Raw genomic sequence first — 27,260 nt, 5'->3', positions numbered from 1 at the left:
CCAGCTCCACAGTTTTTTAAAAAAAATGGTTTTGTTGCTGAGTAGCTGGGATTACAGGTGTGCGTCACCATGCCTGGCTAATTTTTGTACTTTTAGTAGAGACAGGGTTTCACCATGTTGGGCAGGCTGGTCTTGAACTCCTGACCTCAAGTGATCCACCCGCCTCGGCCTCCCAAAGTGCTGGGATTACAAGCATGAGCCACTGAGCCTGGCCCAGCTCTATAGTTTTTTGTGTTTTACTCTTGATATTTTATAGGTAAGGTTATTAAGGCCATGTCTATGTAGTTCCAAAAGCTACCGATTATTTCAATCTATAATAATGGTCTATAAATAAACAAGCAAACCTGCAAAAAGCCCATGTAGGAATCATCTAGACCACAGGTCAGACAATTGCTTTGGTTGACTCACAAAATATTTAGTATTTACAAAAATCAATTACCAGTATTTAGAATTCCATGTTATGTAATTTGTGAGATACCCATAAATCCACTTTCCCTTTTTCTCCTGCAGTAGCAGAATCTGGAAATATTTGTCCTGCATTCCCACGTAGGAGAGAACCCTGGCAGAATGGGTGGTTATGATTTCAGGGCCTCGTCTAGTTTCTTACTGTCTTGCTCATTGAAGTTGACTATGTGGCCTTTGAGCATTAGAAAGTGTGAGTCCTCTCCTAGGTCAAGCATCTGGTTGGCTAAGCAAGTGTTTTATTTGCTTCACACCTAACTCATGCTAGTATTGTTTGCCATGCAGCTTTTAAAGGATTTGTGAGATACCCTTAGATCTGCTTTCCCTTTTACTCTTGCAATAGCAGAATCTGGAAACATTGGTCCTGCTTTCCCATGGCTTGACACCCCATTTCAAGCCAGGTGTCAAGGAGAAGAAAGGACTTTCAATTAAAAAAAACAAAAACAAAAACTCGAAACAACATATTTTTTATTGTAGGCAATTAATTTCCTATCACTGAGATATAAAAATAAATAATACAAATAAATGAGAACATGAATTTGAGCTATTTTATTTTCTTGTAGGGTATCATATCTGACAGAGGTGACACTTAATTAGATAGTTTGTCAGTGTTTGCCATTTTATAAAATTGATAAATTGATAAGATGACACTTAACTCTGATATGTAAGTCAAATAAACATTCCTAGGTTCTACTTGAGATTTAGAAGCTAAGATTATAATTAATAACTACTAAGAAGATGCATAAATCATACAGAGAATTCTTGTCATTTTCAATGACGTCTGTGCTGTACACCTTATTCTTAAAGTTTGTCATTTATTTATGACCATGTAAAGGTCAGAGATGTTGCTATAGACGTAGCTGTCTTAAAGTTAAATGACTTATCAAGAACTTTGGTAAAATCAAGCCATGCACTCTATTTCTAAGTCAAGAATTGAAAAATTGATAATAGCATGAAGATATTTATCAACTAACTAGATATTAGCAGGAAAATATAACAGACATTAGGGGGATGACTGCATGGTTTCATTGCACTTACGATTTAAACACGATGTGAATAATAGTTATTTTTTCAGATCTAAACAAAGGATTCCTTTATAAAAGATAAAATTCTCTGTGTTATTTTACTTTTGTTGGTATTACGTTGGGCTTATTGATACTTAGATTTTCATAATACTCATAAAAATTTTGACATGTTAAGCATTTTAGTGACTTGCTTTTCTTTTAGGTTTTGCAGTCTTCCATTTGGAGAAGTTAAGTCCCTCCCTCCCTCCCTCCTTCCTTCCCTCCCTCCTTCCTTCCTTCTCTTCCTCCCTCCCTCCCTTTCTTTCCTCCCTTCCTTTCCTCCCTCCCTCCCTCCCTCCTTCCTTCCTTCCTTCCTCCCTCCCTCCCTCTCACTCCTTCCTTCCCTCCCTTCCTTCCTTTGTTCTTTAGTGTCTTCCTCTCTTTCTTTTCTGTGTTATAAAGCATATTCCTTCATTGTAATGCATAAACTCTTTGGGGAAAGAAAAATTATTCAATGCCAAAAATCTCAAAAATAATTTTAAATGCTTTAGGCATAGGAAGTAAAAATGTCTTTTATTTTCAAAGTTCCACAGTTTTTCTTCTTCCTTTTGCTATGTGTGCTAAACACCATTTTAAAAGATAAATGGATGTGTTAAATCTGTTTATTCTTCATCACAATCATAAAACTGCTGAATTTTATGTGAAATGATTTTTTTAGAAAATAGGCTATAGTTTGTTATACCAATTTTTCCCCTTTAGAAGAACAAGCAATTAAGCCACCTCCAGGTACAATGAGCATCTGAACAATTTGTTCTGAATTATGTGAGCATGCAAATTGTTGCTTATATACAAACCATAATTTGTACATAAAGTTGATATGCTTCTAAAACTGCATCATTCCTTTTCCTTTCAACGGGGGATTCTGAGCGACTTTGAGTAATTGGGGGAACAGGGCAAGGGGGCTTACTCTGTCTCTTTTTTTACCCTTCTGCATGAGTGAATTGAGCTTTCAACCTAAGGCTTTACAAAGATGCCTCTTTTGCATAAAAGTGCTTCCAACAGTGACCCCAAAGAGTTGTAGCAATCCCCATCCCCACTAGAGCAACCATGTACGAGACAGAAAAGGCTAAGATTCCCCTTAGTTTGTGGACAAGACTCTCAGAAACTAGGACCTGAATCTTGATTGTTGACTGATGTTCTCCCTGCAGATCACAGGCATCTCCTTCTTTTATGGGTTTTCTGAAAGCAAAAACAACACTTTCACCTTCTCGTTTAAGTGATCCATTCCTCTGAACCAAAAGCTGATGTTCTCAGCGTGCATCAGTAGACCCATCTCCTAGGTGAAGGCACCTTCAGATTTCCACATTCCACTTGCTGCAAGCCTCTCATGCAATGCAGGGAGCACATTTCGTGTGCAGGCTGGTCCTCCCAAAGCATTGATGTATAAGCCTGCACTCTTAGCGAGGCCCAAAACTCTGACAACAACTTTTGCAACAGTTTGGTTGGCTTCATCAGCAGGTGCTGGAACTAGGAGCCAAGAGAACAAATGGAGCATATTTAGGCAGAAAATATGTCTTAGAATTGAGAACCAGGGTGATATCCTTGGTCATAAAGAAAGAGTGATGTGCTATCCCAGAAGTTTAGAATAGCCAATAAATATGGGAAATTGGTGAGCTTCTGTATGTGTGCACCTGGGAATTTCTGTGGACTACCATTCATGGCTGACATGCTACTGTGACCCCAGATGGATCTTTTCATTGAGAGGGAAGCTGAGGACTCAGGTGGGGCTTCAAAGTCTTCAGATTACACCTTGATGTAAACTGCAGCCCTATTCTCTGTAGCAATGCCCTTTTCTTAGAGTGATTCACCCTAATTCCCACCACGAGAAGTAGTGGCCTCCTCCTCCTTGGTCTGTCTCCATCAGAGCAGTGGCTCGACAGCTTTGCCTTGAGTAATGAGAAATATTTTATCAAAGAAACTAGACAATTCTTTCCATCAAGACTAAGCTTTACTGAACTAATATATGCCAACAGTGATTCATTTCTTTAAGCATTCCATTTAATTGTGCGACCCTTGTATAGTTGGGTATATTTAGTCTCCTTTCATGAATGAAGAAATGAGCCTCCTGGGATTAAGTGGAATGTTTAAGTCCCCGTATTGGGAGAACCATGCTGAACTCAGGTCACACCAGGGTGCCTCACCTATTTTGCAAAATTACTTCAAGGCTCATGTATGTACTTTCGAGGTAGATTTCTTCACGTGTTGATGATTCTCTTTCTAATTCAACTTTTTCCTTTTTTTGAGATGGAGTCTCGGTCTGTCATCCAGGCTGGAGTGCAGTGGCAGGATCTCAGCTCAGTGCAACCTCTGCCTCCTGGGTTCAAGTGATTCTACTGCCTCAGCCTCCTGAGTAGCTGGGATTACAGGCATCTGCCACCACGCCCAGCTAATTTTTGGAATTTTAGTAGGGATGGGGTTTCACCATGTTGGTCAGGCTGGTTTCAAACTCCAGATCTCAGATAATCTACCCACCTCAGCCTCCCAAAGTGCTGGGATTACAGGCATGAGCCACTGCACCTGGCCTTAATTCAACTTTTTAATGACAGATAATACAACAACTCTTATAGAACTAATAGACAATGCCTTCAAAAGTCTTTAGGAATTGCCCAGTATGGGGATGCAGAAGTTGTGACCTTCAGCTGAATCAGAATTTGTTTGATAATCATGGCTTTTACCACCCTTTACCCTAGAAGGTAACTTCTTTATCAAATTCCACTGAAGTGATCTTTTTTTCTTTTTCTCTTACTTGATGACTTTCTTTCTTAAATTAAAACTTTTTATATGTTTAAAACCCATTTATGAGGATGAATGCTCTTATGATGGGTACAGAGCAAGAAGGTCATGCTTGATGAGGGTTCTGACAGCAGATTGAGGCCTGCTTCGCCCTCTCACACCTGTGCGGCCTGGCACTGTGATGCATTGCAAGTCCTTCAGAGGCACCTGCAAGAAGCCAGCACAGGCAGTATGAAACCCATCACACCCACACTAAACAGGATGCAACAGGATCCTTCCAAAATTCATCTGTTTTCAGCATACTAAGGAATTATCTTCATGACTTCTTTTTAGTTATTTCCATTCAGACTCCTAATATAGTCCTTTATACCTTATTGTGTGAAGTGTGACAATGAATCCAAGTTTGGAAAAGATATTTGAGAAAAGAGAGAATATGACTTTATATATCAAAAGTTTGAGGGAATATCGATATTAATATTTAAGTAGAAAAGTACTCAGTTTAACAAGACATTTGGAACAAAGACCAAAAAATAGTGTAACTGGTACTCTTACTTAGAGATACTCTTACTTACTGTAAGTTTACAATAGAAAAAGAAACTAATTGGCATTTTAAATTCTTGAGGTAATTCTGAAATGAGCCATGGGTTTTGAATCATCATCATCATCATTATGATATTGACTGGCAGATGGGATTTATCAGGTGAAAAAATGGGTCCTGGGTTTTTATAGTATGTCTATGTCCATTTATAAAATGTGTTCTAATGAACGTCCTGTGGTCTGAACAATTTGACAACTACTTCCTCTCCACTTAGGAGGTGGCGAGAGTGTGAAAAGGGGCACACACTTTAGGAGAAGGGGCTACAGAGGTCATCTCTCTCCTGAAACTCTCCCCTTATCCCAGACACTGAACTCTTACTGTGTTTGGAACACATACTATTTCCTTTGGCTGAAAAGTCTGCCTTTCTTGGTCTTTTCCTGATCTGCACCGTTTTACTACTTAGATCTTAATTTAAACATCATTTCTTCAACAAAACAATTTTGACCACTACTGCATAACCTTAACCAGGTTTTATATTTTCTTTATTTCAATCCACTGCTTATTTTTTGATAATAATTTATGCAACTTACAATTCTTTTATACAATCATCTATGCTTTAATTTGTTTGCCTAAATTCACCAGAGTAAGACCCATTTCTAGTTTCCATTCATAACTAGCATTTATAACAGAGTAGAATCAATAAATAATCTTTATTTCACTCAATAAATGAATAATGAAAACCACTGTACTGCCCACATGGGCTAATCTGCTCCCCCCTCCCCACACACACACAGGATAATTGTTTTGTTGCCATTGAGAAAAGAAAAAAAAAAATTTTTTTCTCAGTGATTAGAGTAGCCCGCAGCCATTGGGCTTAGAATCATTAATTACAACTTCAAATTTCCTATTTCGGTGTTTTTCATAGAAGTTATTTTCATGAGCAGAAGGGCTCTAGAGCCTTCAACACTAGTTTTACATATCCCAAAAAAGAACTTAATTGTACTTCTTAAATTACTCAACAGACTATACAGCCAAACTAAAGCAATACATTGCCTTACATACTATTAACACTCCATTGTTGTAAATGTGTGTGTGTCTCTGTTAAACGCTGTTTTAAGTGAAGGTTCACCAGGAGTACCTATGAACCATTAACTTGTTAATATTGTATTGTGGTAATCGAGGCTTGTATACTTCCTAGGCACTGCTAATTCATGGATGAAATCTTCTAATGAAGATGAGGTTGTATTGAATCTAGTTTTATTTGCTTCTCCTCCTCTAGAAACCAGCAATCAGCTTTTCATGTTTTTTTTTTCTTAAGGTTTTATTAGCATTCATATTTGGTGTATAGGAGGGCTCATTTTTCCAAGAGAGTTTATTACATTTAAAGCAAAACAAGAGTGAGAAATGAATTGCTGATTTCATTCTAAAAGAGAATAATAAAGAAGGAAATGTGTTGATAGTTGAAACCCAGTGTGGAATTATTCATTCTTTTTTGTGAGCGTGGGTCTCTAAAGCAATTTTAGGTCCAAATAGCAATATTTCGAGGAGGCATTCCATGCACTGTGGATGTTTTCTAGGCCATTTGGCAGTGGCTTTCAAGAAAAGGCTGTTTTTGTGGACTTCAGCATGGCGTGGTCCCTGGCAGAGGCACCGGTGGCCTTGCTGTGCGTTTGACAGGTTGGCCCAGGGAGCCACATGAAGGGGGAATGCAGATGAGGGGTGTATGTGTCAGAGAAAGAGAGAGATGCTGATTTGGCCTGGCTTTCTGTTTTAATGTTCCCTGTCCCTACATTTATCAGCATAGATTTCAAAGCATCTAGTTTTTCAAATAGGTGATAACAACAAAAACAATCAATCATGAGGGACACACCACTCTAGCCTTTGAGCTACATCCTTTAAGACATAATTGTTTCATAGGGGTTTGAATATTCTTCCTTCGAACACCTGAAGAACTTTTTCCTTGAAGCCAAGTACGATGTAAAAGATTCCAACAGTCCAATATTCTACTTATCAGACACAAAAACAACTGAGAAACACTATTCTGTATAATGTAGCTACTGTATGGTAGACTGTTGTGTTAGTCCATTTTCACGCTGCTGATAAAGACCTACCCAAGACTGGGAAGAAAAAGAGGTTGAAATGGACTTACAGTTCCACATGGCTGGGGGTGGGGGTGCTCAGAATCATGGTGGGAGGTGAAAGGGACTTCTTACATGGCGGCAGCAAGAGAAAATGAGAAAGAAACAAAAGTGGAAACCCCTGATAAAACCATCAGCTCTCGTGAGACTTATTCACTATCATGAGAATAGCATGAGATCGATCGGACCCTATGATGCAATTACCTCCCCTGGGTCCTTCCCACATTCACAACATGTGGGAATTCTGGGAGATACAATTCGAGTTGAGATTTGGGTGGGGACACAGCCATACCACGTCAACTGCAAATTCCATTTTCACAAAATTGTGAGTTAAAAATATTTTTTCTTTTGCAAACTTTATTAATAGCAATTGTGCTTATAAGGTTTATTGATCTATAGTAAATCTTTGTAGAGTGTCTCTAATCAACTCAGTAGTTCCATGGTATAATGTAGCTTTACCAGAAAGCAGCACTGGAACGTTTATTCTTTTTTTTATTTGTAATTAAATCTTTTTAAAGTAATAACATTTTTAATTGGCAAATTATAATTGTATACATTTATGGGGTAAAAGCATTCATTCTATAACTAGTAATTTATCTTGGATTTTCTATAAATAAAGCTTGTAAATACTGAGTTATAAAGATTACATATCAAAAGATATTATCAAGTTAATCAGAATACTCATTTTCAAACACTATTTCTAATTTCATATTATCAATATACGTTAGGTTGGTATAAAGGCAATTGAGGTTTTTGCCATTGAAAGTAATGGCAAAAAGCGCAATTACATTCTCACCAACCTAAAATACAGCTAATTCTCTGTAATATTTAGGTGTATTATAAATAAAATGTAATAACTTTATTTGAACTTATGACAGTTTATTAAGTTTTATCATATAAATTACTTGATATTCACCCTGATCTTGTTAATTAGGCAATACTCCTTTTTATCTGTTTTTTGTTCGTTTGTTTGCCTGCTTTTTATGAGACAGGATCCTGCTCTGTCACCCAGGCTGGAGTGCAATGGTATGATCATAGCTCACTGCAGCCTTCAACTCCTGGCCTTAAGCAATCCTCCTGCCCCAGCCTCCCTAGTAGCTGGGACCACAGGCATGAGTCACTGCTCCCAGCCCTTTACATCTTTAGATAGTAGGTAAAAGAGGTGATGTCTGGAGCTCTTAGGGAGCCCCCAAAAGCCCTGTTAGTAATAAGCGACATAATCCGGTGGGGTTCTGGGTTTCAGAGGCTGCCCAGTGCTTCCCTCCAGATGAAGTTTTCTCCTCTCCCACTCTGGGAGGAATTTGTCTCACATCGTGTTCTTCTCAGTTCTCAACCCTGGGGGAGCCAATGCCAGGAATTATCTCAAGATGCTTTTGCCACTGTGTGTCCTCTGATCTCGATTTTTCTTTTTCTCAATCATTTTTCTGCTGCTTCTCTGACTCTTGTTCAGAGACATATCATTGCATAAATGAAAATAACTAAAACCAAGGGATGCTGAAAGGTCAAATAAAGGACTTTTTTTAACCTGCTGACTATAGTCAGGGCTTAACCACAGGATGCTGTTGTCAACTGCATAGTATGCTTACAATATTGAAAATATAAATAAATACACAGAAATCTATACAATCTGTGACTATTGAAAGATATGACATTTCATCACTGGCATTTGTGAGTCTCTCCCTATTTTTTTTTTGTTCAGTTGTTTGGATTTCTGTAGTGTAAATAATGCTGCAATGAACATCTTTAAACATTTACTTTTCTTCTTAGAAATCATGCTCATAATAGAGATTTCTGTAAATGTATTACTAGGTTTAATGTTACAACTGATTTTTTATGGCTCTATTCCAATGACTTTCCCAAACAGTTGTGGCAAATAATGTTGCCATCATTGAGTTACTGAAATGACTCACTAGCATTGCATATTGTTATTTATTTATTTGAGATGGAGTCTCACTGTGTCGCCAGGCTGGCGTGCAGTGGCGTGATCTCGGCTCACTGCAACCTTCTCCTCCTGGGTTTAAGCGATTCTCCTGCCTCAGCCTCCCAAGTAGCTGGGATTACAGGTGCCGGTCACCACCCCAGCTAATTTTTGTATTTTTAGTAGAGACAGGGTTTCACCATGTTGGTCAGGCTGATCTCGATCTCTTGACCTTGTGATCCACCCGCTTCGGCCTCCCAAAATGCTGGGATTACAAGCATGAGCCACCGAGCCCAGCCTGCATATTGTTATTTTAAAGAGGAAACAATGCCATTTCATTAGTTTATTAAATAGGAAAAAGCTATGGATAATAACGAAACCTCATGGCTCTATGGAATGTCTAACATTTGGCAAATGCTAATGAAGACAAACTCCAAACAGCACTTACAGTAATCTTGTGAACGCCAAGGCCACGCTGCAGGCCCACATATTACGTTGCCTGGTTGCTGTCTTCCATATGTTCTCACATTATCTTTATGGTGATATCCAATTGCTTTAATATAAAACACAGACTGATTCATATTCTGAGCCTTACCTGCCTCTTAAATCTAATCCCTGAGTAATCCCGCATCAAGCCCTCTGTGTTCCCATCCCCTATCCGGTGGCCCCTCCGCCCTGTCCTATCTTTTTTCTGGCCCACCCCTCTTTTTTCCAAGTCCTGAACACAGAAACAAAACAGTGTAGAATTCTGGGAAACACCTGTCATAATAATATAGTGTTTCCTTTTCCAGCATTTATTTCCAAGTTTCAAAGCTACAGGCTCACTCCAATATTGTCAATGGTTAAGGAATTTACATATAAAATTGAAATTTCCATTTCACTTCATTCTCCACAGAAAAGGTCCCTCTGCAGAAGCTCGGAGCCTTTATTTTATGACTTGATTTTCAGTTTATTGTGAGGACAATGACCGGTGACCTCATGCTCTTTTAAAATTCATTGTGTTGCCTGGCGCTGAGGGTTGGTTTCAGCAGAATTACATGGCAGGGCGGAGGTTCCCCCAGAACTGGTGCTGCACGGTGTGGCTTTGCTGCTGCATTAGGAGCAGGTTCCCAGTCTAATGGGAACTGCCTTTATGGATAAAGCTGTGCCTAAAGATTCAAAGATGCTAGAGAGGGCTTCTACTGCATTGAGTACTCATGCCCTCTTCCCAGAGTGGGTGAGAGGCATCTGCACAGTGGCTCATTTAGCTTTAAAATTACAGTATCAGATGATACCTGATTTATGGATTAGTTAATTCTTACTAATTAATGAGTACATGTTTAAACCACACAGACTGCAAACATGTATTATCTCTTGTCTTACCTGGAGTTTATTCTAGGGAACATAAAGACTGAATGATAAAGGACAATAAATCGTGTTATAAAAAATTGTACTGATAGTAGTTGCCAGCTTAGGGATTATACAGTGTTTTTTTGTTGTTGTTGTTTTTTTTTTTTTTTTTTTTTAGAAAAAGACTAAAAAAACTGGAATGGATTTTCCTATTATATTTGTATAGTTAAACCAAATAACGACATATTTTCCAGTTAGGAGTACTCAGACTTGTAGTATATTTCCTGTTTAAAATAAAAGGGAATTATTAGGTACATGTTCACCCAACATTTTTTGTAGGCTCCTTTTATTATTACTTGTATTACTTTTTTTTTTTTTTTTTTTGTGACAGAGTCTCGCTCTGTTGCCCAGGCTGAAATGCAGTGGCAAGATCTCGGCTCACTGCAAGCTCCACCTCCCGTGTTCACGCCATTCTCCTGCCTCAGCCTCCCGAGCAGCTGGGACTACAGGCACCCACCACCACGCCAGGCTAACTTTTTGTATTTTTAGTAGAGACACGGTTTCACCGTGTTAGCCACGATGGTCTCAATCTCCTGACCTCGTGATCCGCCCGCCTCGGCCTCCCAAAGTGCTGGGATTACAGGCGTGAGCCACCGCTCCCCGCCTGTATTACTTTCTTAAATAATTTACATCATATGCCTTTTTTCCAAGGTAAACATTATAAAATTTACTTTTGGTATGTGCTACTTTCCTTTTAAAGAACACACTATTTGTTAAATGCATATGGTTATGATTCTACTACTAATAATAATAATTATGTTGGTCTGGATGGCAACTGACTACTTAGAAAATATACATTATTAAACTTATCCAACAACTTCATCTCAAGCAGTTACATATGACGACATTCCTCCTGCAAATTCCGAAGTAATTTAACCTCACAAATATAAGCTTTATTTTGTCTATTTGTTTCTTTCAGCCTATGAATTACAGAACTGTCCAGATCCACCCCCATTTCAGAATGGGTACATGGTCAACTCGGATTACAGTGTGGGGCAATCAATATCTTTCGAGTGTTATCCTGGGTACATTCTAATAGGCCATCCTGTCCTCACTTGTCAGCATGGGATCAACAGAAACTGGAACTACCCTTTTCCAAGATGTGATGGTAAGTTCATCATTTCACTTGGGGGCAATTTAATGTTTCATGGGCATAATAGCACATTAAATATTAAATGAACATATCCAATAATTTATTAATGTATTCAATAAATATTCATTGAGAATTATTATGTTTTACTCACTCTACTTAGTATTTAAGGAATATGTCTCATACTGTTAAGTTAAAAGTAAAGAAACAATCCTTGTTGCTAAGGAAATTATAAGGATAGCAAAATAGTAAACACAAGAGGAATGTTATACTGAGTTGCAGGTAAGGAGATGGCACAGGCTTGGCAAGCCATCAGGAAAATCTCCGTGAAGTCAGCAGCGTTCAGCTTTACAGTGGTTATATCAAATTGTAGGACCAGAGGGAAAAAGGGTACTTATTAATTTGATCCTTGGTATTTCTTTTTGTTTAGCTTTTATAATAATTATATATTGATTTTGCATTTCAGAAAAATGAGCTCATTTTTGTAGTGGGCCTTGAAAGGTGTATAGCATTTTGCTACTCGGAGGTAGAACACTCCAGGTAGAAGAAACAGTGTAAGAAAAAGCACAGTGTAGGTGTAGCCTTAGGAGAAAATAGTAGAGTGGTTTAATAGTGCAAGAGGGGCTCTAGGGAGAGGTTGCAGGCAAGTTCTCGTTCAATGGTGCAACAGAAGACCTGGTCTCTTTAGATGTCCTTTCCTGAGCAGGAATCCTGACTTTAATGCTTCTGTGTGACTGCCTCATTTTTATGATGACTTTGACATTTTTTCAATATCAAATTAAAATAAATAGATCCATACTATGTTTAGGAAAAATGCATATGCAATAGAAAATTTACTGTAAACCCAATATTCTCACACTATACATACAGGACCTTTGAATGAAAAAATAATGAAATTACCAACTCCGTGGACCTGTGAAATGCTAAGCACTTGTATCCTGTGGGGAAGAGGGAAAGACATCTGGCTGTGCTTTAATTTCTACTGAAGAAGTAAAAGAAGCACATCAGTAGACTTTTAAAATCACAGTTTTTACCTGTATTTACCTATTCTATATTATTATAAAAATAACTACAAACACACTTTGGGAGGCTGGGGCAGGCAGATCACGAGGTCAGGAGATCAAGACCATCCTGGCTAACACGGTGAAACCCCGTCTCTACTAAAAATACAAAAAAATTATCCAGGCATGGTGGTGCACGCCTGTAGTCCCAGCTACTCGGGAAGCTGAGGCGGGAGAATGGCGTGAACCCGGGAGGCGGAGGTTGCAGTGAACTGAGATCGCGCCACTGCCCTCCAGCCTGGGCGACAGAGTGAGACTCTGTCTCTAAAAAAATAAATAAATAAAATAAAAAATAACTACAAACAATTCTTTAGCCATATTTTAAAAGTATTTTATCTTATCTAATATTTATTTAATTACATATAAAATAGCACTTAAAATTAATTTTATAAAATAAGGATAGCAGTAACCTGTCTGAGCTATTTTTCATTAAAACATTTTTTAAATCTTTAAGTCTACTTTCCGTTCTAGAAACTCATATATATGTATAAATTCCTTTGAAATTATCAGGATTGAAACCTCTTCTTATGTGCAAGTTTGGTGTGAAGACTTTGAATTCATATGTAAATGGTAGACTCTCTGGCTTGATATTTTAAAAAAACTACAATTAAATATTTAATTTGATTTTATTGCTTTCTCAAGCTTAGTTTTTCAATATGGAAATAACTGCTCTGGCTTAGAATTATTTTGTCAGTGTGAAAATAACAAAGTCTACCTTTTTTGATGGAATTTAAAGTGATGCTACCTTTCCTCATTCTAACATGGTATATAACACCATCCAGAATTAGCTAAACTCTGGATGAGTTTAAAGCCTAAACCCCTGCAGACTCCCAAAACCAGCCTGAGGCTTCATCCTCCATTAGAAGAACTCAGAGACATCTCTACAACTATCATGCTTGTCATTATGGTTTTAACAGGGAGGGGATATGTCAATATCTTCCAGGGAAAAGACACGTGTGGCAGAGTCCAGGAGGATGCCTCACTCTCTCAGAAACCCCGTGTGACCACAGGCAGAAGACGTCATCCTGGTCACCTCTTTGGGTCTGAGTTTTGAGGTTTCTAGGGGGGCTCTGTTTTGTAGGCAGGACTGAGGGATTGACTGTCCAATGGCTGATCTTAGCCTCCAGGTAGACAGCTGTGCCCCACATGCCCCGGGTTAAGCCACGCGGTTGTTTCTTCTGGTGTAGCCAGCTCCCACCTGGCATTCCTAGATCAGACCAATCACATACTCCACAAAGACACCTCCCAGGAGTTAGTGCAAAGGCCAGATCTCTCTGGTCCACGCCAAGTTCTTTACTAAACAAGCATTTTTACTATTATATTTCTGTTTTTACCAATACTCATAAACCAAATAAAAAACCTGACACAGGATTCATGTAAAAGTCTATCATAAATATTAAAAACAATTAGAGGAACTATATAAAGGATTTTCTAACAACCATCCCATGTGTGTTTAATATCCTTTTCATATTAAAAAAGGTGTTATTTAACACAAAAGGTGCTTTACTTGTGAAAGTTTATATTTCTTAAAAAAAGTCATTGCTTCATAAGAATGAGGAGGCTGTTCAAATGCCTATTAGTTACAGTTATATGGCACTTAAGTCTTCCCCAGGGACAGCAGTAAACACTGCTGACAACCCAGTATCTTCATGTAACATGTATTTTATTAATTGACAGTGGTTTATCATTTCAGATCAATGATTGCTATATAGGTCAAGTGTACTGAAAAACCATCTTCAAAGGTCCAGCCCTGTAGACTTCAAAAGAACTTCAGAAAAAACACAGATACTTTAAACAACTTCTCGATGTCTTTATTAAAAATTGGCCAGTTTAGATAATTAATAAAATAATTCTAAATCCCAAGGAATCAGTCTTCACAAGTATATGTGAAATCAATTTGTATTTATATACTGAAAATACATGTTAAGCTGCATAAGAATCTATGTGAAATTAATATAGTATAAATTTATCTGAAAAACTGTGATCTGAAAGTATGATATCTATGAAAATAAACAAATGAAAGAATATGTCTCTGAAAGTTACCTGAGAAATTCAAGACATTATTTTTCTGTCAGTAACATAATTACACAGAAGTCTCAGTTAAAAAAAAAAAAAAAAAATAGTTGGGGGGGTTTTAGGCCAGGCACAGTGGCTCACGCCTGTAATCCCAACACTTTGGGAGACCAAGGTGGGTGGATCACCTGAGGTCAGGAGTTTGAGACCAGCCTGGCCAACATGGCAAAACCCCAACTCTACTAAAAATACAAAAATTAGCCAGGCATGGTGGCAGGCACCTGTAATCCCAGCTACCTGGGAGGCTGAGGCAGGAGAATCGCTTGAACCCAGAAGTCGGAGGTTGCAGTGAGCCAAGATAGCGCCATTGCACTCCAGACTGGGTGACAAAAGCAAAACTCAATCTCAAAAAAAAAAAAAAAGGGAGGGGATTATAATTGTTAAAATATGATTAAGAAGAATTTGGTTTATTAACTTATTAAATGTAATTTTCTAATTATGCATTCACACTTACGAACATAGTTCAACAATTTAAAATATTTTGCTGACCTAATTAATCATTTAACACTGAAATGTTTATGCATAAAAATATAATTTTAGATATTAAAAAAATCTTAAACACTATCATAATAAACCTGACTTAAATGCATTAGTATGTGTATAGTGGGGAACTGCATAGACAGATATAATTATTAGTGTAAATAATATGTTGTGATAGGTATGTTAGCAGCTTCTTTGAATTTGACAGATTTTGTAAGCAGAAAACAATTTTATTGTAAAATTGACATGAGAAATGCAAGCAGCTAAACAATGTATTATTACATACGTACTTTTTAAAATTAAGGTTTACCAAGTTGATTGGTAAATACAGAAAATAATCTTTCCCAATAAGAGAGAATAAAAATAACTATAAAGAATGCAACTCTGTCTCTTTATTTTTCTTACCTACATTCACAAATACAGTTTTTAAAATCTCCATTACCAACCGACAATTTCCAAGACAGACTGCACTCTGGCTTCTTATCTGAAAGTGTTTCTAAGGAAACCAGAGTAAGAGAAGGAAGAAAAACGATGGCAGAAATAACTCTGGTGCCCTACACACCAGGGGAGATTAAGCTTTCAGTATCTGGATATGTTGAGAGTCAGGATATTTTTATATTAATAAATATTTATATATATTTATATTATAACATATTTATTATATTTTTATATTAATATTTATGCCAAGTGTATTTATTAGTTTTTTAATATGGAATTTCTTTCATATTCTTGTTTAGGCAAAAAACTTAAGATAATACTAGAGAAAACCATCTATAAATGATAAGTCTCTTAGCAAACATTCAAGGGTTTAAAATTTAAATTATTTTGTTTTCACTTTATGTATTTATTTGAGATGGAGTCTCGGTCTGTTGCCCAGGCTGGAGTGCAGTGGCGCAATCACTGCTAACTGTAGCTTTGACCTGCCAGGCTCAAGCAGTCCTCCCACTTAAGCCTCCCAAGTGGCTGGGACTACAGGCATGTGCTCCCGTGCATGGCTAATTAATGTTTTTGTTGTTGTTGTTCTTTTTTTTAATAGATGGGATCCCCCTGTATTGCCAGACTAGTCTTGAACTCCTGGGCTTAAATGATCCTCCTCCCTCAGCCTACCAAAGTGCTGGAATTACAGCTATGAGCCACAACAGCCAGCCTGTTTTAATTTTAATTTGATGTAATATCACTTAATATGCCCTATCCATCTCTCTTCACAGAAAGTCACACTGCATAAAGGGAGGAAAAGGTAGCACAATAAAGAGATGTTTCCTTGTACCTCCGCCCTCCTGTGCCAATGTGTGCCAACCCCCCCGTTGATTTTCTGGTATCTTCTACCTCTGGCTTCACACCTGAGCAGGAGTCAGTCACATATACCCATAACCTTTGTGTGTGTGAACCACCAAAAGTCCCCCCTTCCCACTTCTCAGGGATGTCAATGAACGAAGGGAAGCCTCCACGGTATTTGAGGCAATGATAGAGAGTGGCGCTGTGGGGGAAGCCAGTGGCGCCAGGGTACCTGGGCAAGTTTTCCATTGGGCGTGACATTCAAGTTAGACATCACCGCCATCACTTTCAACACCGCAACTGCTAGCTCTAGAATTGGATCAAAATATGCAGCTTTCTTATCTTTATGTGCTTATTCTTGGAAAAATACATGAGCAAATAGCTTGAGCAATTCCCTCCTTCACTGTCTTGCACAGCAACGCTCTCTCCCACGTGAACATCCGGATATTCATGAGCACGAAAATGCATGCGCGTCTCTTTACTCCATGGCTCCTGAGAGTGGAGGGAGTGTAGCTTCTCCATCTCTTTCAGTTGCTGATGCCATGGTCAGCTGTTTGTCTTCCTGGTCAGGCTTGGACCAGAGTCTCCCAGGCAGAGAGGTGAGGAGCTGGGAGGTACCTGCTGTGCTCCCACAGAGCTTCCTCTTTGATCTCACTCCAGACTCCACTTTGAACCCCACCTTCAGGGAGAGGAAGGCAGGGGGGATACACTTCCTGCCGAGACACACACACTTCCTGCAGAGGCAGATCACAGGCCCCCTTCTCTGCAGAGCTCAGTAAGACGCCACCACTTGGGGAAATGCAAACATGCCTTTGATGCCACTACAGGGAGGATAAAGACTTTCTGGAACTAGATAAAGATCAGGCCAGGGGAAATGAGAGGAAATTTTGACTCTAGTTTCTTAGGGTCCTCTTTTTTTCAATCTCTAGACTACCCAGTGGGAGGGCAACAGGATTTTGCTTTGAGAGAATTTTGTGTGCTGGTGGATAGAATATTATTATCTTATGTGATGATGAGCATCTGTTATTTTCCTTCACAGCACTTGCACCCGTTGAATTTTAAACTTCTGTAGTGTTTGTGTAATATCTCTCTTCATCACTATTCAGTAAGGTTTTTACAAAGGCAGCAACAGGGTCTCTACAGTTCACTATGGCATCTCCAGCCCCAAGCACTCTTCCTGGTACATAATCCACTCTCAGTAGATACTTGTTGAGTGAGTGAGTGAAAAGATTTGTTATTTGAATTTCATAGATAAATCGTGGCAAGAATCACTGACTTGCTCAATGTCATAGAGCTATTCAATGGCATAAATAATATTGGAATCAGGAATGTGTTCTACCAAGAAAATCACCGCCTCATTTCTTTTGCCCTTTAAGAGGTGGGAACGATGGCTTTTTGTTTTGTTTTCCCAATAGGAAGGGTGCTACTGTATATAATGTGGTTATATAACTACAAGATTCAACTTGTAGAAAAGCAGAAATGCAAAAGGGAAACCTTAGCATTGTAGGTCCACACTAAATTCATAGCACGGAGTCACCTTTAAAGGGTTTCAGCCTAATTGGTTTCATGAGTTTACTATTAAAGTGCTTTCTGGTTATTCTCTAATTCATCAGTTCATCAATTTGTTTATCATGACCTGAGCTAGACAGTAGGGACTCTTGAAAGGAGGTAGCAGCTGGAGTGGGAGGAGATGCAGACCCTGTCTCCTAGAGGCTGACAGTCTCGTGGGAGCCGTGTGATCTGTGAGCAGACCCTGGACCTCTAGAGCCAGAGCAACCAGGAAAGACTTTAAGGAGGTGGTGACAAGGAGTTGAGTTTTAAAGGAGGAGACAAGTTTGCCTTGGCAGAAAATAGAAGAAAGGCATGTGAACACTCCCTCGACGTCTGGAGGGGAGGAAAAGTGCACTGCCAACAGGAGACAAAAGTAGCTTGTTATGGGGACGGCATGGTTTATGGTCCCATTATTATTATTATTAGAGACAGAGACTCTGTCACCCAGGCTGGAGTGCAATGGCACAATCTCAGTTTACTGCAACCTCTGCCTCCCAGATTGAAGCAATTCTCCTGCCTGAACCCCCCAAGTACCTGGGATTACAGGTGTGCACCACCACGCCTGGCTAATTTTTGTGTTTTTAGTAGAGTTGGGGTTTCACCATGTTGGTCAGGCTGGTCTCCAACTCCTGACCTCAGGTGATCCACCCACCTCAGTCTCCCAAAGTGCTGGGATTACAGAAGTGAGCCACCGTGCCTGGCCTATCATCCCATTTTACAGATGACAAGCTTCAGGAGTGTCCCAGACCCTGACCTCATAGAATTTATAGAAATGGGGGCTCCCAGGGATAATTTGCTTCTCCAGCTTACAAATCCAGGTTTGTCTGACTCCAAACCTCACTTAGTAATAATTACGCTGTAAAACTTCTAAAGTAGTCTCTACATACAGTCCCTTCTTCTGATGAAAAGATCCAAATCTCCAGCCAGGTTCAATCCAATGTTCTTTTCAAATCAGTACACATCTGTGCAGTTCAACAATGTATCATATCCTGCCTCATGGCATATTCTCACTTGTTATTAAACTTTTCTTTTTGTTAATCTGTTTGTGTATTTGGGCCTTTTTCCTCCACCTGAATTCTATACCATTTGTGGCAAATCTTTGACAGCCCTTCAAGATTCAAGAGAGTTGTGAACACTCATCTCACACCTCTTAGCTGTTGGTTTGATTTCAGAGTTCAAAGTTTTATGACTTTGATGCACTATATCAATATTTAAATTAAAGACTATATTTCAGGTTATTCCATTAGTATTTGGATATGTCATTTTCCATAAATAAAATAATTGCCATTAAAATAATAAATATAAATTTCTTAACAAAAATGAAAATAAATTGGGTATTGTTTTAGTTCTTCAAGTCATTGAACACTAGTAAAAACTGGAAATGCTTCCATAAAACACCACTTACATAATCTTACATTGTATTATCTTACTTCTTCAGGTATAGATCTGTAAAGAATTGATAATGTCTTTGTTTTAAGGCAAATAGACTTAGATGACAGTCTTTCAGATGGCTTATAAATAGGGTCTAGCAGTGTGAGTTAGAAAAAGCAGTTACATATTTATGAATACTTTCTCCATAATTCATTGTGCTGGACACTTGAATGGGTTATCAGCAGGTCACAAGTGATAACTAAGGATTTTATTTGAGGCATAGAAGAATAAATTTATCCTAAAGGGATTTTGAAGATGTGGAGAATATATTAAATAAAACTGAGATAATTTAGCTTAGACACATAATTCTTCTAAGGTCTTCAGATTTTAGGGCAATAATTTTGACAAAATGGTCATTCAGACATATTTCACACCTGTTTCCCATCAGGAAAAATGTTGGCTAAGGTACTTTGGAGTGAAATATTTAGCTTTCTACTTTCTAACATCAGCTGTTTGGCGCTTGTTTTTCTTGGTTTCCTTTGCAGCCCCTTGTGGGTACAACGTAACTTCTCAGAACGGCACCATCTACTCCCCTGGGTTTCCTGATGAGTATCCAATCCTGAAGGACTGCATTTGGCTCATCACGGTGCCTCCGGGGCACGGAGTTTACATCAACTTCACCCTGTTACAGACGGAAGCTGTCAACGATTACATTGCTGTTTGGTATGAGAACCTCTCAAGTCAAAATATCTGTAACTGTGATAAACAATTCTGACTTAGCATACATATGCCATTTATACACAGGGCACATATTTAGAATAAACTTCTTAGATACTAGAGAAGAAATTCACCAATGAAATCCAGAGATATAGGGAATCAATTTCACATAGTACATGTGGGTTTTGCTACATGGTAGAAATAGGCAGAATTATGTCTGTGTGTCTGCATCTGTGTGTGTATGTATTGGATGTGTGTTTTTGGGTGCGGGTTGGATATATGTGTGTGTGTGATGTGTGTCTCTATGGGTGTGTCTGTGTGGTGTGTGTGGCTTGTGTATGTCTGTGTGGCTTACATGTGTGTTTGTGTGTGTGGTGTCTGTGTGCGTGTTGTGTATGTTGTGTGGAGGTGTGTGTGTGTGTTGTGTGTGGTGTGGCTGCACTCTTGTCAGAGCCCACAGTGGGAGCAGGAGCAGAAGCCAGCAGCCAGGGAAAGTAAGGAAGGACCTGGAAATGCATGTGAAGGACTTGGGCTTTGTTCTTGGGGCAGTGAGGATGCACCTGGGCTCTGAGAGGCAGAGCTCCAAGGCCAGATTTTGGCTGCAGAATGACAGGCTCATTTTATGGGAAATAAAGTAGCAGAGGGCAAGAAAGGAGGCTGGCTTTGAGGTTGTAGAAGTAAATCAGACATCTAAGATGACAATGACCAGAGTCAGTGGATGTGAGAGTGAGGAGAAACAGAATTTGAAATATTAGGTTGACCACAATGAAACTGCCATTTTAAAACCAAAACAAAACAGCACTCTGTGGTTGGCCATGCCCCATAGATTCAGCTCCATATTTAGAATGGAAAATCCCACAGGTGTTGACATTTTTACTTTTATTTTTATTTTATTTATTTATTTATTTTTGAGACAGAGTCTTGCCCTGTCGTGCAGCTGGAGTGCAGTGGTGCCATCTTGGCTCTCTGCAACCACCACCTCCTGGGTTCAAGCAATTCTCCTGCCTCAGCCTCCCGAGAAGCTGGGACTACAAGTGCGCGCCACCAGGCCCAGCTAATTTTTGTAATTTTGGTAGAGACGGGGTTTCACCATGTTGGCCAGGCTGGTCTCAAACTCCTGACCTCAGGCCATCTGCCTGCCTCGGCCTCCCAAAGTGCTGGGATGACAGGTGTGAGCCACCGCGCCGGTGAGGTGAGTGTTGACATTTGACCAGTACCGGGCGCCTGCGGATCATTAATGAAAGACAGAGACTGGAGGGTTCCTCAACTTTGTGGACATTCAACATCTTGATGTTTACAAACACAGTATCCAGAGAATGCATATGTTTTATTGCTTTTATTAAAAAAAAATTCATTGGCCAAAGTTTCCATAAATCTCACTCAGAAGTAAATATCCTTAGCCAGCCACCTCTTTCTGTCTTTCCTAGGGACGGTCCCGATCAGAACTCACCCCAGCTGGGAGTTTTCAGTGGCAACACAGCCCTCGAAACGGCGTATAGCTCCACCAACCAAGTCCTGCTCAAGTTCCACAGCGACTTTTCAAATGGAGGCTTCTTTGTCCTCAATTTCCACGGTCAGTTGATTTTCACTCCGTTAATTAAGACTGAGAATTCCATGTGGTGTTTACTGCAGTGTTGACCCATGCCTTGTTTCCAGCTGAAGTTTCTTGACTCAGCCGAGGGCATGTATGATTCTTTTTCATTGGAGGCCAGCATTTCCTGTGGTCCTTTTTTCGTTTAATGATATCTTTATTATTTCACATCGTATCGAGCTTGGATTTATTCCAAGATACATGTATCCTAAGTGAAACTCTGAGATGAAGACCATTGAAAGAAATTTGGTACCTTTTATAGATTTACTCATCCCTGTCTCAAGATAAGGTGTTACAGCAAATGTCATGTAACTATAAATGGTGTGAAAGCAAACCTCCAATAATCCTGGGAATGTACTCTAAATGATATGCAGAACGTCTGTCAATCAATTGCTTATCTCTCACGAACACTGCCACCCACAGAATTCCTCAGGACAAGGGACAGGGCAGACGTTATCAAATCTGCACATGGACAGGGAGCCAGGTTGTGACTGTAGAGTCATTCTCTTTGCAGAATTCCAACATCTGTAAAGTGTGTTTATTTAAATGCTATACTTTAAAAAATAATTGTACACTTTTTTCCTTGGGCTTTAACTATTTTTTGGCATTAAATAATAATATGAACATTTGAAGCTTGGGAATTTTATATAACTATGATTCATGAATATAGACATTTCAGTCAGTGTACTTAAGCATTATAACAACTGTAAGGTGAATTTTTTAATAGTTGTGTTTATTCAGCAAATGTAATTGCAATTATTATTATTCTTTCCATTAATCATCTAGCATTTCAGCTCAAGAAATGTCAACCTCCCCCAGCAGTTCCACAGGCAGAAATGCTTACTGAGGATGATGATTTTGAAATAGGTAATACTTTCTTCTTTACAATACCATGAACTCAGCACGACATTTTTTTTACACCCACTTCTCATTGTAATCATTACTCAGACAAGTTAATGAGTAATTTGTCAGAGAAACAAAAACAAAAACAAAAAACAAACTATCCTTAAAGTATTGCTGAGAACTTATACAGAGGTCATGTATCAAATAGAAAATGTCTGTCCCTCTTCATTACCATGCTTTTTTTTGTTTTGCCATTTGAATTTTGATGTCAGTTTGAACATTTTTTTCCTCTACAACATTTGCTAGTTCATAGTTTTTAATAAAGTTTTCAGAGACAGACTTGGGCAGATATTTGCATTCGGTTAGGGGGACACATTCATGCACTTGAGAAAAATCTTAATCATTTTTGGCTAAAAGGATGATTACATAACATTGACATTTCATTGAAACTGGGATATAATAAGAGAAAATATTTAGTGATGATATTTAGGATTTCTGCTTTATCTTTTTACATTAATGATCTAATTTATTAAATACTCTCCTGGTCATACTGAGAAAGCAGTGATGGCATATGTTTATAGTATAATTATTGCAACCCAGGATTTTTCAGCCCCAGTTATCAAACTCTGCACTGTGTTTCAGACCACTGGTCAAACCACGTGACCCAATTTCTGTTGTCCTCACCCTGAAATCACTGGGGAAGGGAAACCAACATGGATGCGGTAAAGCCATTCGATTCTACAATCTTGCTTAAACCACAGCTTCTATTTTCCTTTTTTTTTTCCCATCGGCAATCACTGGGGAAGGGAAACCAACATGGATGCTGTAAAGCCATTCGATTCTACAATCTTGCTTAAACCTTTTTTCCCCATCGGCAATCACTGGGGAAGGGAAACCAACATGGTTGTCTCCGTCAAGGAAGAAAAGCTGCCACATCATTTCAGTACTACTGTCGGCCAAGCTTAATAGAGCGTTTTTATAAATTAAGAACTTAAAATGGTACTATTTTTAAAAGACTAAAAATAAATACAGACATAGTTTCTAAAAAGATTTGCAAGTTGATTTAATTCATTAAGTAGTCTTATATGTGTCACACCTTCACACGCTCAGAAGGTCACACATAACTTCCTGGTTTGTTGTATTGACTCTTCTAGGAGATTTTGTAAAGTACCAGTGCCATCCCGGGTACACCTTGGTGGGGACCGACACTCTGACCTGCAAGCTCAGTTCCCAGTTGCAGTTTGAGGGTTCTCTCCCAACGTGCGAAGGTATGCACTGTTCAATACTAAAACTACATAAACTTATTCAACATGGAAAATTGTATTGTTTATATTGGTCTGCATTTCTTTGTATAGGTGTGAACTTATTTATTTATTTATTTATTATTTATTTATTTATTTATTTTGGAGATAGGGTCTTACTCTGTCACCCAGGTGGGAGTGCAGTGGTGCAATCATGGCTCACCACAGCCTCAACCTCCCTGGTCTCAGGTGATCCTCCTGCCTCAGCCTCCTGAGTAACTGGGACTATATGCACGCAGCACCATGCCTGGCTAATTTTTGGATTTTTTTTTTTTTTTTTTTTTTTGTAGAAATGGGTTTTCAACATGTTACCCAGGCTGGTCTTGAACTTCTGGACTCAAGTTATCTACCTGCCTCAGCTTCCCAAATTGCTAGGATTGCAGGCATGAGCCACTGCACCCAGCCTACACTTAATCTGTGCTGTAATCCCATTGCAATGAAACTAACATGCTAACAGAAATATCTAATGATGCTTTTTCTTTTAGCTAGTCCTAGAAAATAAACCAAGGCCATATCAAGTAAGAAATGATGTTTCTCACAGCAATGTATCATGTAAATGTTCAAACATGGTCAAGTTGAAATAATTTTAATACCTGAATAATTTAACACCTGAATATATACCACCTAGCTTCCACTATGAAAACTTACAAAGTATTTCCTTTATCACATGCCTATCTGTAATCTTTCTAGCCATTTATTAAGCTATGCTATATTTTTGATGCATTTCAAGGCAAATTTTGAATATCTCTTCATTTTGCTATAAATACCTCAGCATGCATATAATTAGCTGGTATTTAATATTTTGATGTAGATTTATAAAAAATGAAACATGCACATCTCATGTTTTTCTCACATATGTTTAACATATGTAGACCATGTGCAAGAAAATAGACAATATACAATAACAGAACAAGATACTGAGCCTGAATCTGTTGATTTAATCTATTAGAAGACAAGTAGATTACTTTTAAAATATTGTTTAATAGACACCACTTTCAAGTATCATTGAATAAAAAAGACTTGAAAAACTTTACATAAGCTCAAATGCTCAAGTAACTCAGAAACATCATTAGTTCACCTATCAAAAAGCTTTCCAAATTAGAATAGTTTTTATAACTTCAAAATCATAGTGAAGTGCAGATGTAGTGCTTTTGAGCAATTCAGTTCTTTCAAGGAATCCAACTATTGTCATTCCTTAGGGTGAGTGACGCAGCCAAAAGGGCCCACGATTTAGGAAGACAGGACCCGGAGCCAGAGTCACTCAATCAGGCAGATTTGAGCAAGTCACTCTTCCCTGCATTGTGCACAGAGAGGATGATTTATCCGCTTTATTTTTGAGATTGTTGTAAAGACCCACTGAATATTAAATAAATTTATCTTTTGAGTGTTTTATAATGTTAACTGCCTTCCCTGTAAAAGGAAGTTTTCTTTGCAAAAGTATCTACTTTGCAGTGGTTTTGCAGATGCTCACACCTGTGAATGGATCCTCTTCAAAGGTCTGATAACTGGCCAGGCGCAGTGGCTCATGCCTGTAATCCCAGCATTTTGGGAGGCCGAGGTGGGCGGATCACCTGAGGTTGGGAGTTCAAGACCAGCCTGACCAACATGGAGAAACCCTGTCTCTACTAAAAATACAAAATTAACCGGGCGTGGTGGCACATGCCTGTAATCCCAGCTACTTGGGTGGCTGAGTCAGGAGAATTGCTTGAACCCAGGAAGTGGAGGTTGCAGTGAGCCAAGATCTTGCCATTGCACTCCAGCCTGAGAGACAGAGCAAAACTCTGTCTCAAAAAAAAGAAAAGAAAAAAAGGAAAAGAAAAAAAAGTCTGATAACTTTGTGCATTCTCATTCTGGAATGAGGCAGGATTCCAGGCACCCTGAAAGATAGAAACAATCTTCTACATCTGAAGAAAAATTGGCATACATTTTGGAATGAATGATTACCAAATATCCATAATAACTTAGATTTTTTTTTGAAAAAATATTAACATTAAAGTTGTATCTACATGAGAACTATTGATTACAGGAAACCACTACCTGAGCAGAGGGCCAGACCCTTGGCCTGCTCGTCTGTGTAAACGCTAAGCAGACCACAGGCTGTGGAAGTCATCAAAATCTGTGCCTCTAGGTTGTCTTACTTAGAAGTGGGGATTGTATTGGGTGCAAAGTCAGGAGACCCAAGTCATTGTCTTCTTAGAAGATAGTCAACATCTGTGCCATCTTCCAGGACCAACAATGGTCTATTTATGGATTCTTTACTCAAGGTGGGGGAATATAAAAAGTGTTCATCTTCTGCCATTCTATATAAAAATGAACCCAGGCAAACCTTCACATTTTTTAAGGTACATTTTAATCCCAACAAACAAAGCCTCAAGTTTCTCAGAATAGACTTTAACTAAAGGTGATCTTAGCTGAGAAGAGAAGAAAGGCATACGTATGTATCAAATGTGCAGCTCTAAAAACAGGGAATTTTGGTCAGGGGCAGTGGCTCATGCGTATAATCCCAGAACTTTGGGAGGCCAAGGTGGGCAGATCACCTGAGGTTAGGAGTTCAAGACCACCCTGACCAACATGAGGAAACCCTGTCTCTACTGAAAATACAAAATTAGCCGGGTATGGTGGCACATGCCTGTAGTCCCAGCTACTCAGGAGGCTGAGGCAGGATAATCACTGGAACCTGGGAGGCAGAGGTTGCAGTGAGCCAAGACTGTGCCATTGCACTCCAGCCTGGGCAACAAGAGCAAAACTACATCATTTAAAAAAAAAAAAAAAAGGAATTTGATTAGGGTGTCCTCTCCAGGTGAACCTAGTTCTTATTTAAATGATGTTTAATTCATGACAAGCCAAGAACAGAGAACAATCATGCACTGCATGACGTTTGATCCATGACAGACCGTGTAGATAAACGTGGTCCTGTAAGATTATAAGGAAGCTGAAAATTCCCACCACCGAGTGATGTCTAGCAGTCGCAATACTACGGGGCAACGCATTACCTTTTCCATGTTGAGACGAGTTCAGATGTGAGAATACTTACCCTTGTGTTCCAGTTGCCTACAGTCTTCAGTACAGTCTCATACTGTGCAGGTGTGTGGTCTAGGAGCAATAGACTACACCATATGGCTTAATTGTGTAGCAGGCTGTACCATCTGGGTGTGTGTAAGTGTTCCTGGACCAAACTGAGGATGGGCTGCTATTTTTCATGGCCCAATAACGAGATGCAGATGAACTGAGGAGGAAGAGAGTTTTTATTTCTATAACTGGTTACAGGGAGAAGGCCTGGAAATTATCACCAGACCAACTCAAAATTACAAAGTTTTTTAGAGCTTATGTACCTCCTAAGCTATATGTCTATGTGTAAGTGTGTATTTATTTAAAGACATAAGTGATTAACATTTTAAAATCTGTAACTAAGGTCTGAGTCCTGAAGACCTTCCTCTGGAGCCTCAGTAAGTTTACTGAATCTAAATGGGTCCAGGTGCTGGGGTGATTAGTCTTGTTTTGTCTCCTGCTAAATCACAAAGGTTTGGGGAGCTGCTTTAGACCCCAATAAACTTGTTTGTGGAGGCCTGGGGAGTTTCTTCAGACTGCTAATAAAACTTGTTGAATTCTAAAAGGGTCCTGTTAAGAATTCCTTTGTTACCTTGTCATGCTTCAAGGCCCAGGAG

The 27,260-nt window shown here is 38.9% G+C and overlaps 1 protein-coding gene across 1 annotated transcript in view; it reads left to right on the top strand.

The window, feature by feature from the left end:
• Window positions 1–27,260, top strand: part of CSMD1 (CUB and Sushi multiple domains 1) — a 2,063,616-nt gene that overhangs the window by 1,876,616 nt on the left and 159,740 nt on the right. Inside the window, exons 42-46 of the mRNA XM_024251429.3 lie at window positions 11,162–11,350; window positions 19,689–19,866; window positions 21,288–21,433; window positions 22,238–22,318; window positions 23,449–23,562. Of these exons, the coding sequence (XP_024107197.3) occupies window positions 11,162–11,350; window positions 19,689–19,866; window positions 21,288–21,433; window positions 22,238–22,318; window positions 23,449–23,562 (708 nt within the window). The remainder of the gene's footprint in view (window positions 1–11,161; window positions 11,351–19,688; window positions 19,867–21,287; window positions 21,434–22,237; window positions 22,319–23,448; window positions 23,563–27,260) is intronic.

The sequence above is a fragment of the Pongo abelii genome, chromosome 7 (genome assembly GCF_028885655.2).
Source record: "Pongo abelii isolate AG06213 chromosome 7, NHGRI_mPonAbe1-v2.0_pri, whole genome shotgun sequence".
Classification (NCBI taxonomy): Eukaryota; Metazoa; Chordata; class Mammalia; order Primates; family Hominidae; genus Pongo; species Pongo abelii.
This window is presented reverse-complemented; position numbering and strand designations above follow the sequence as displayed.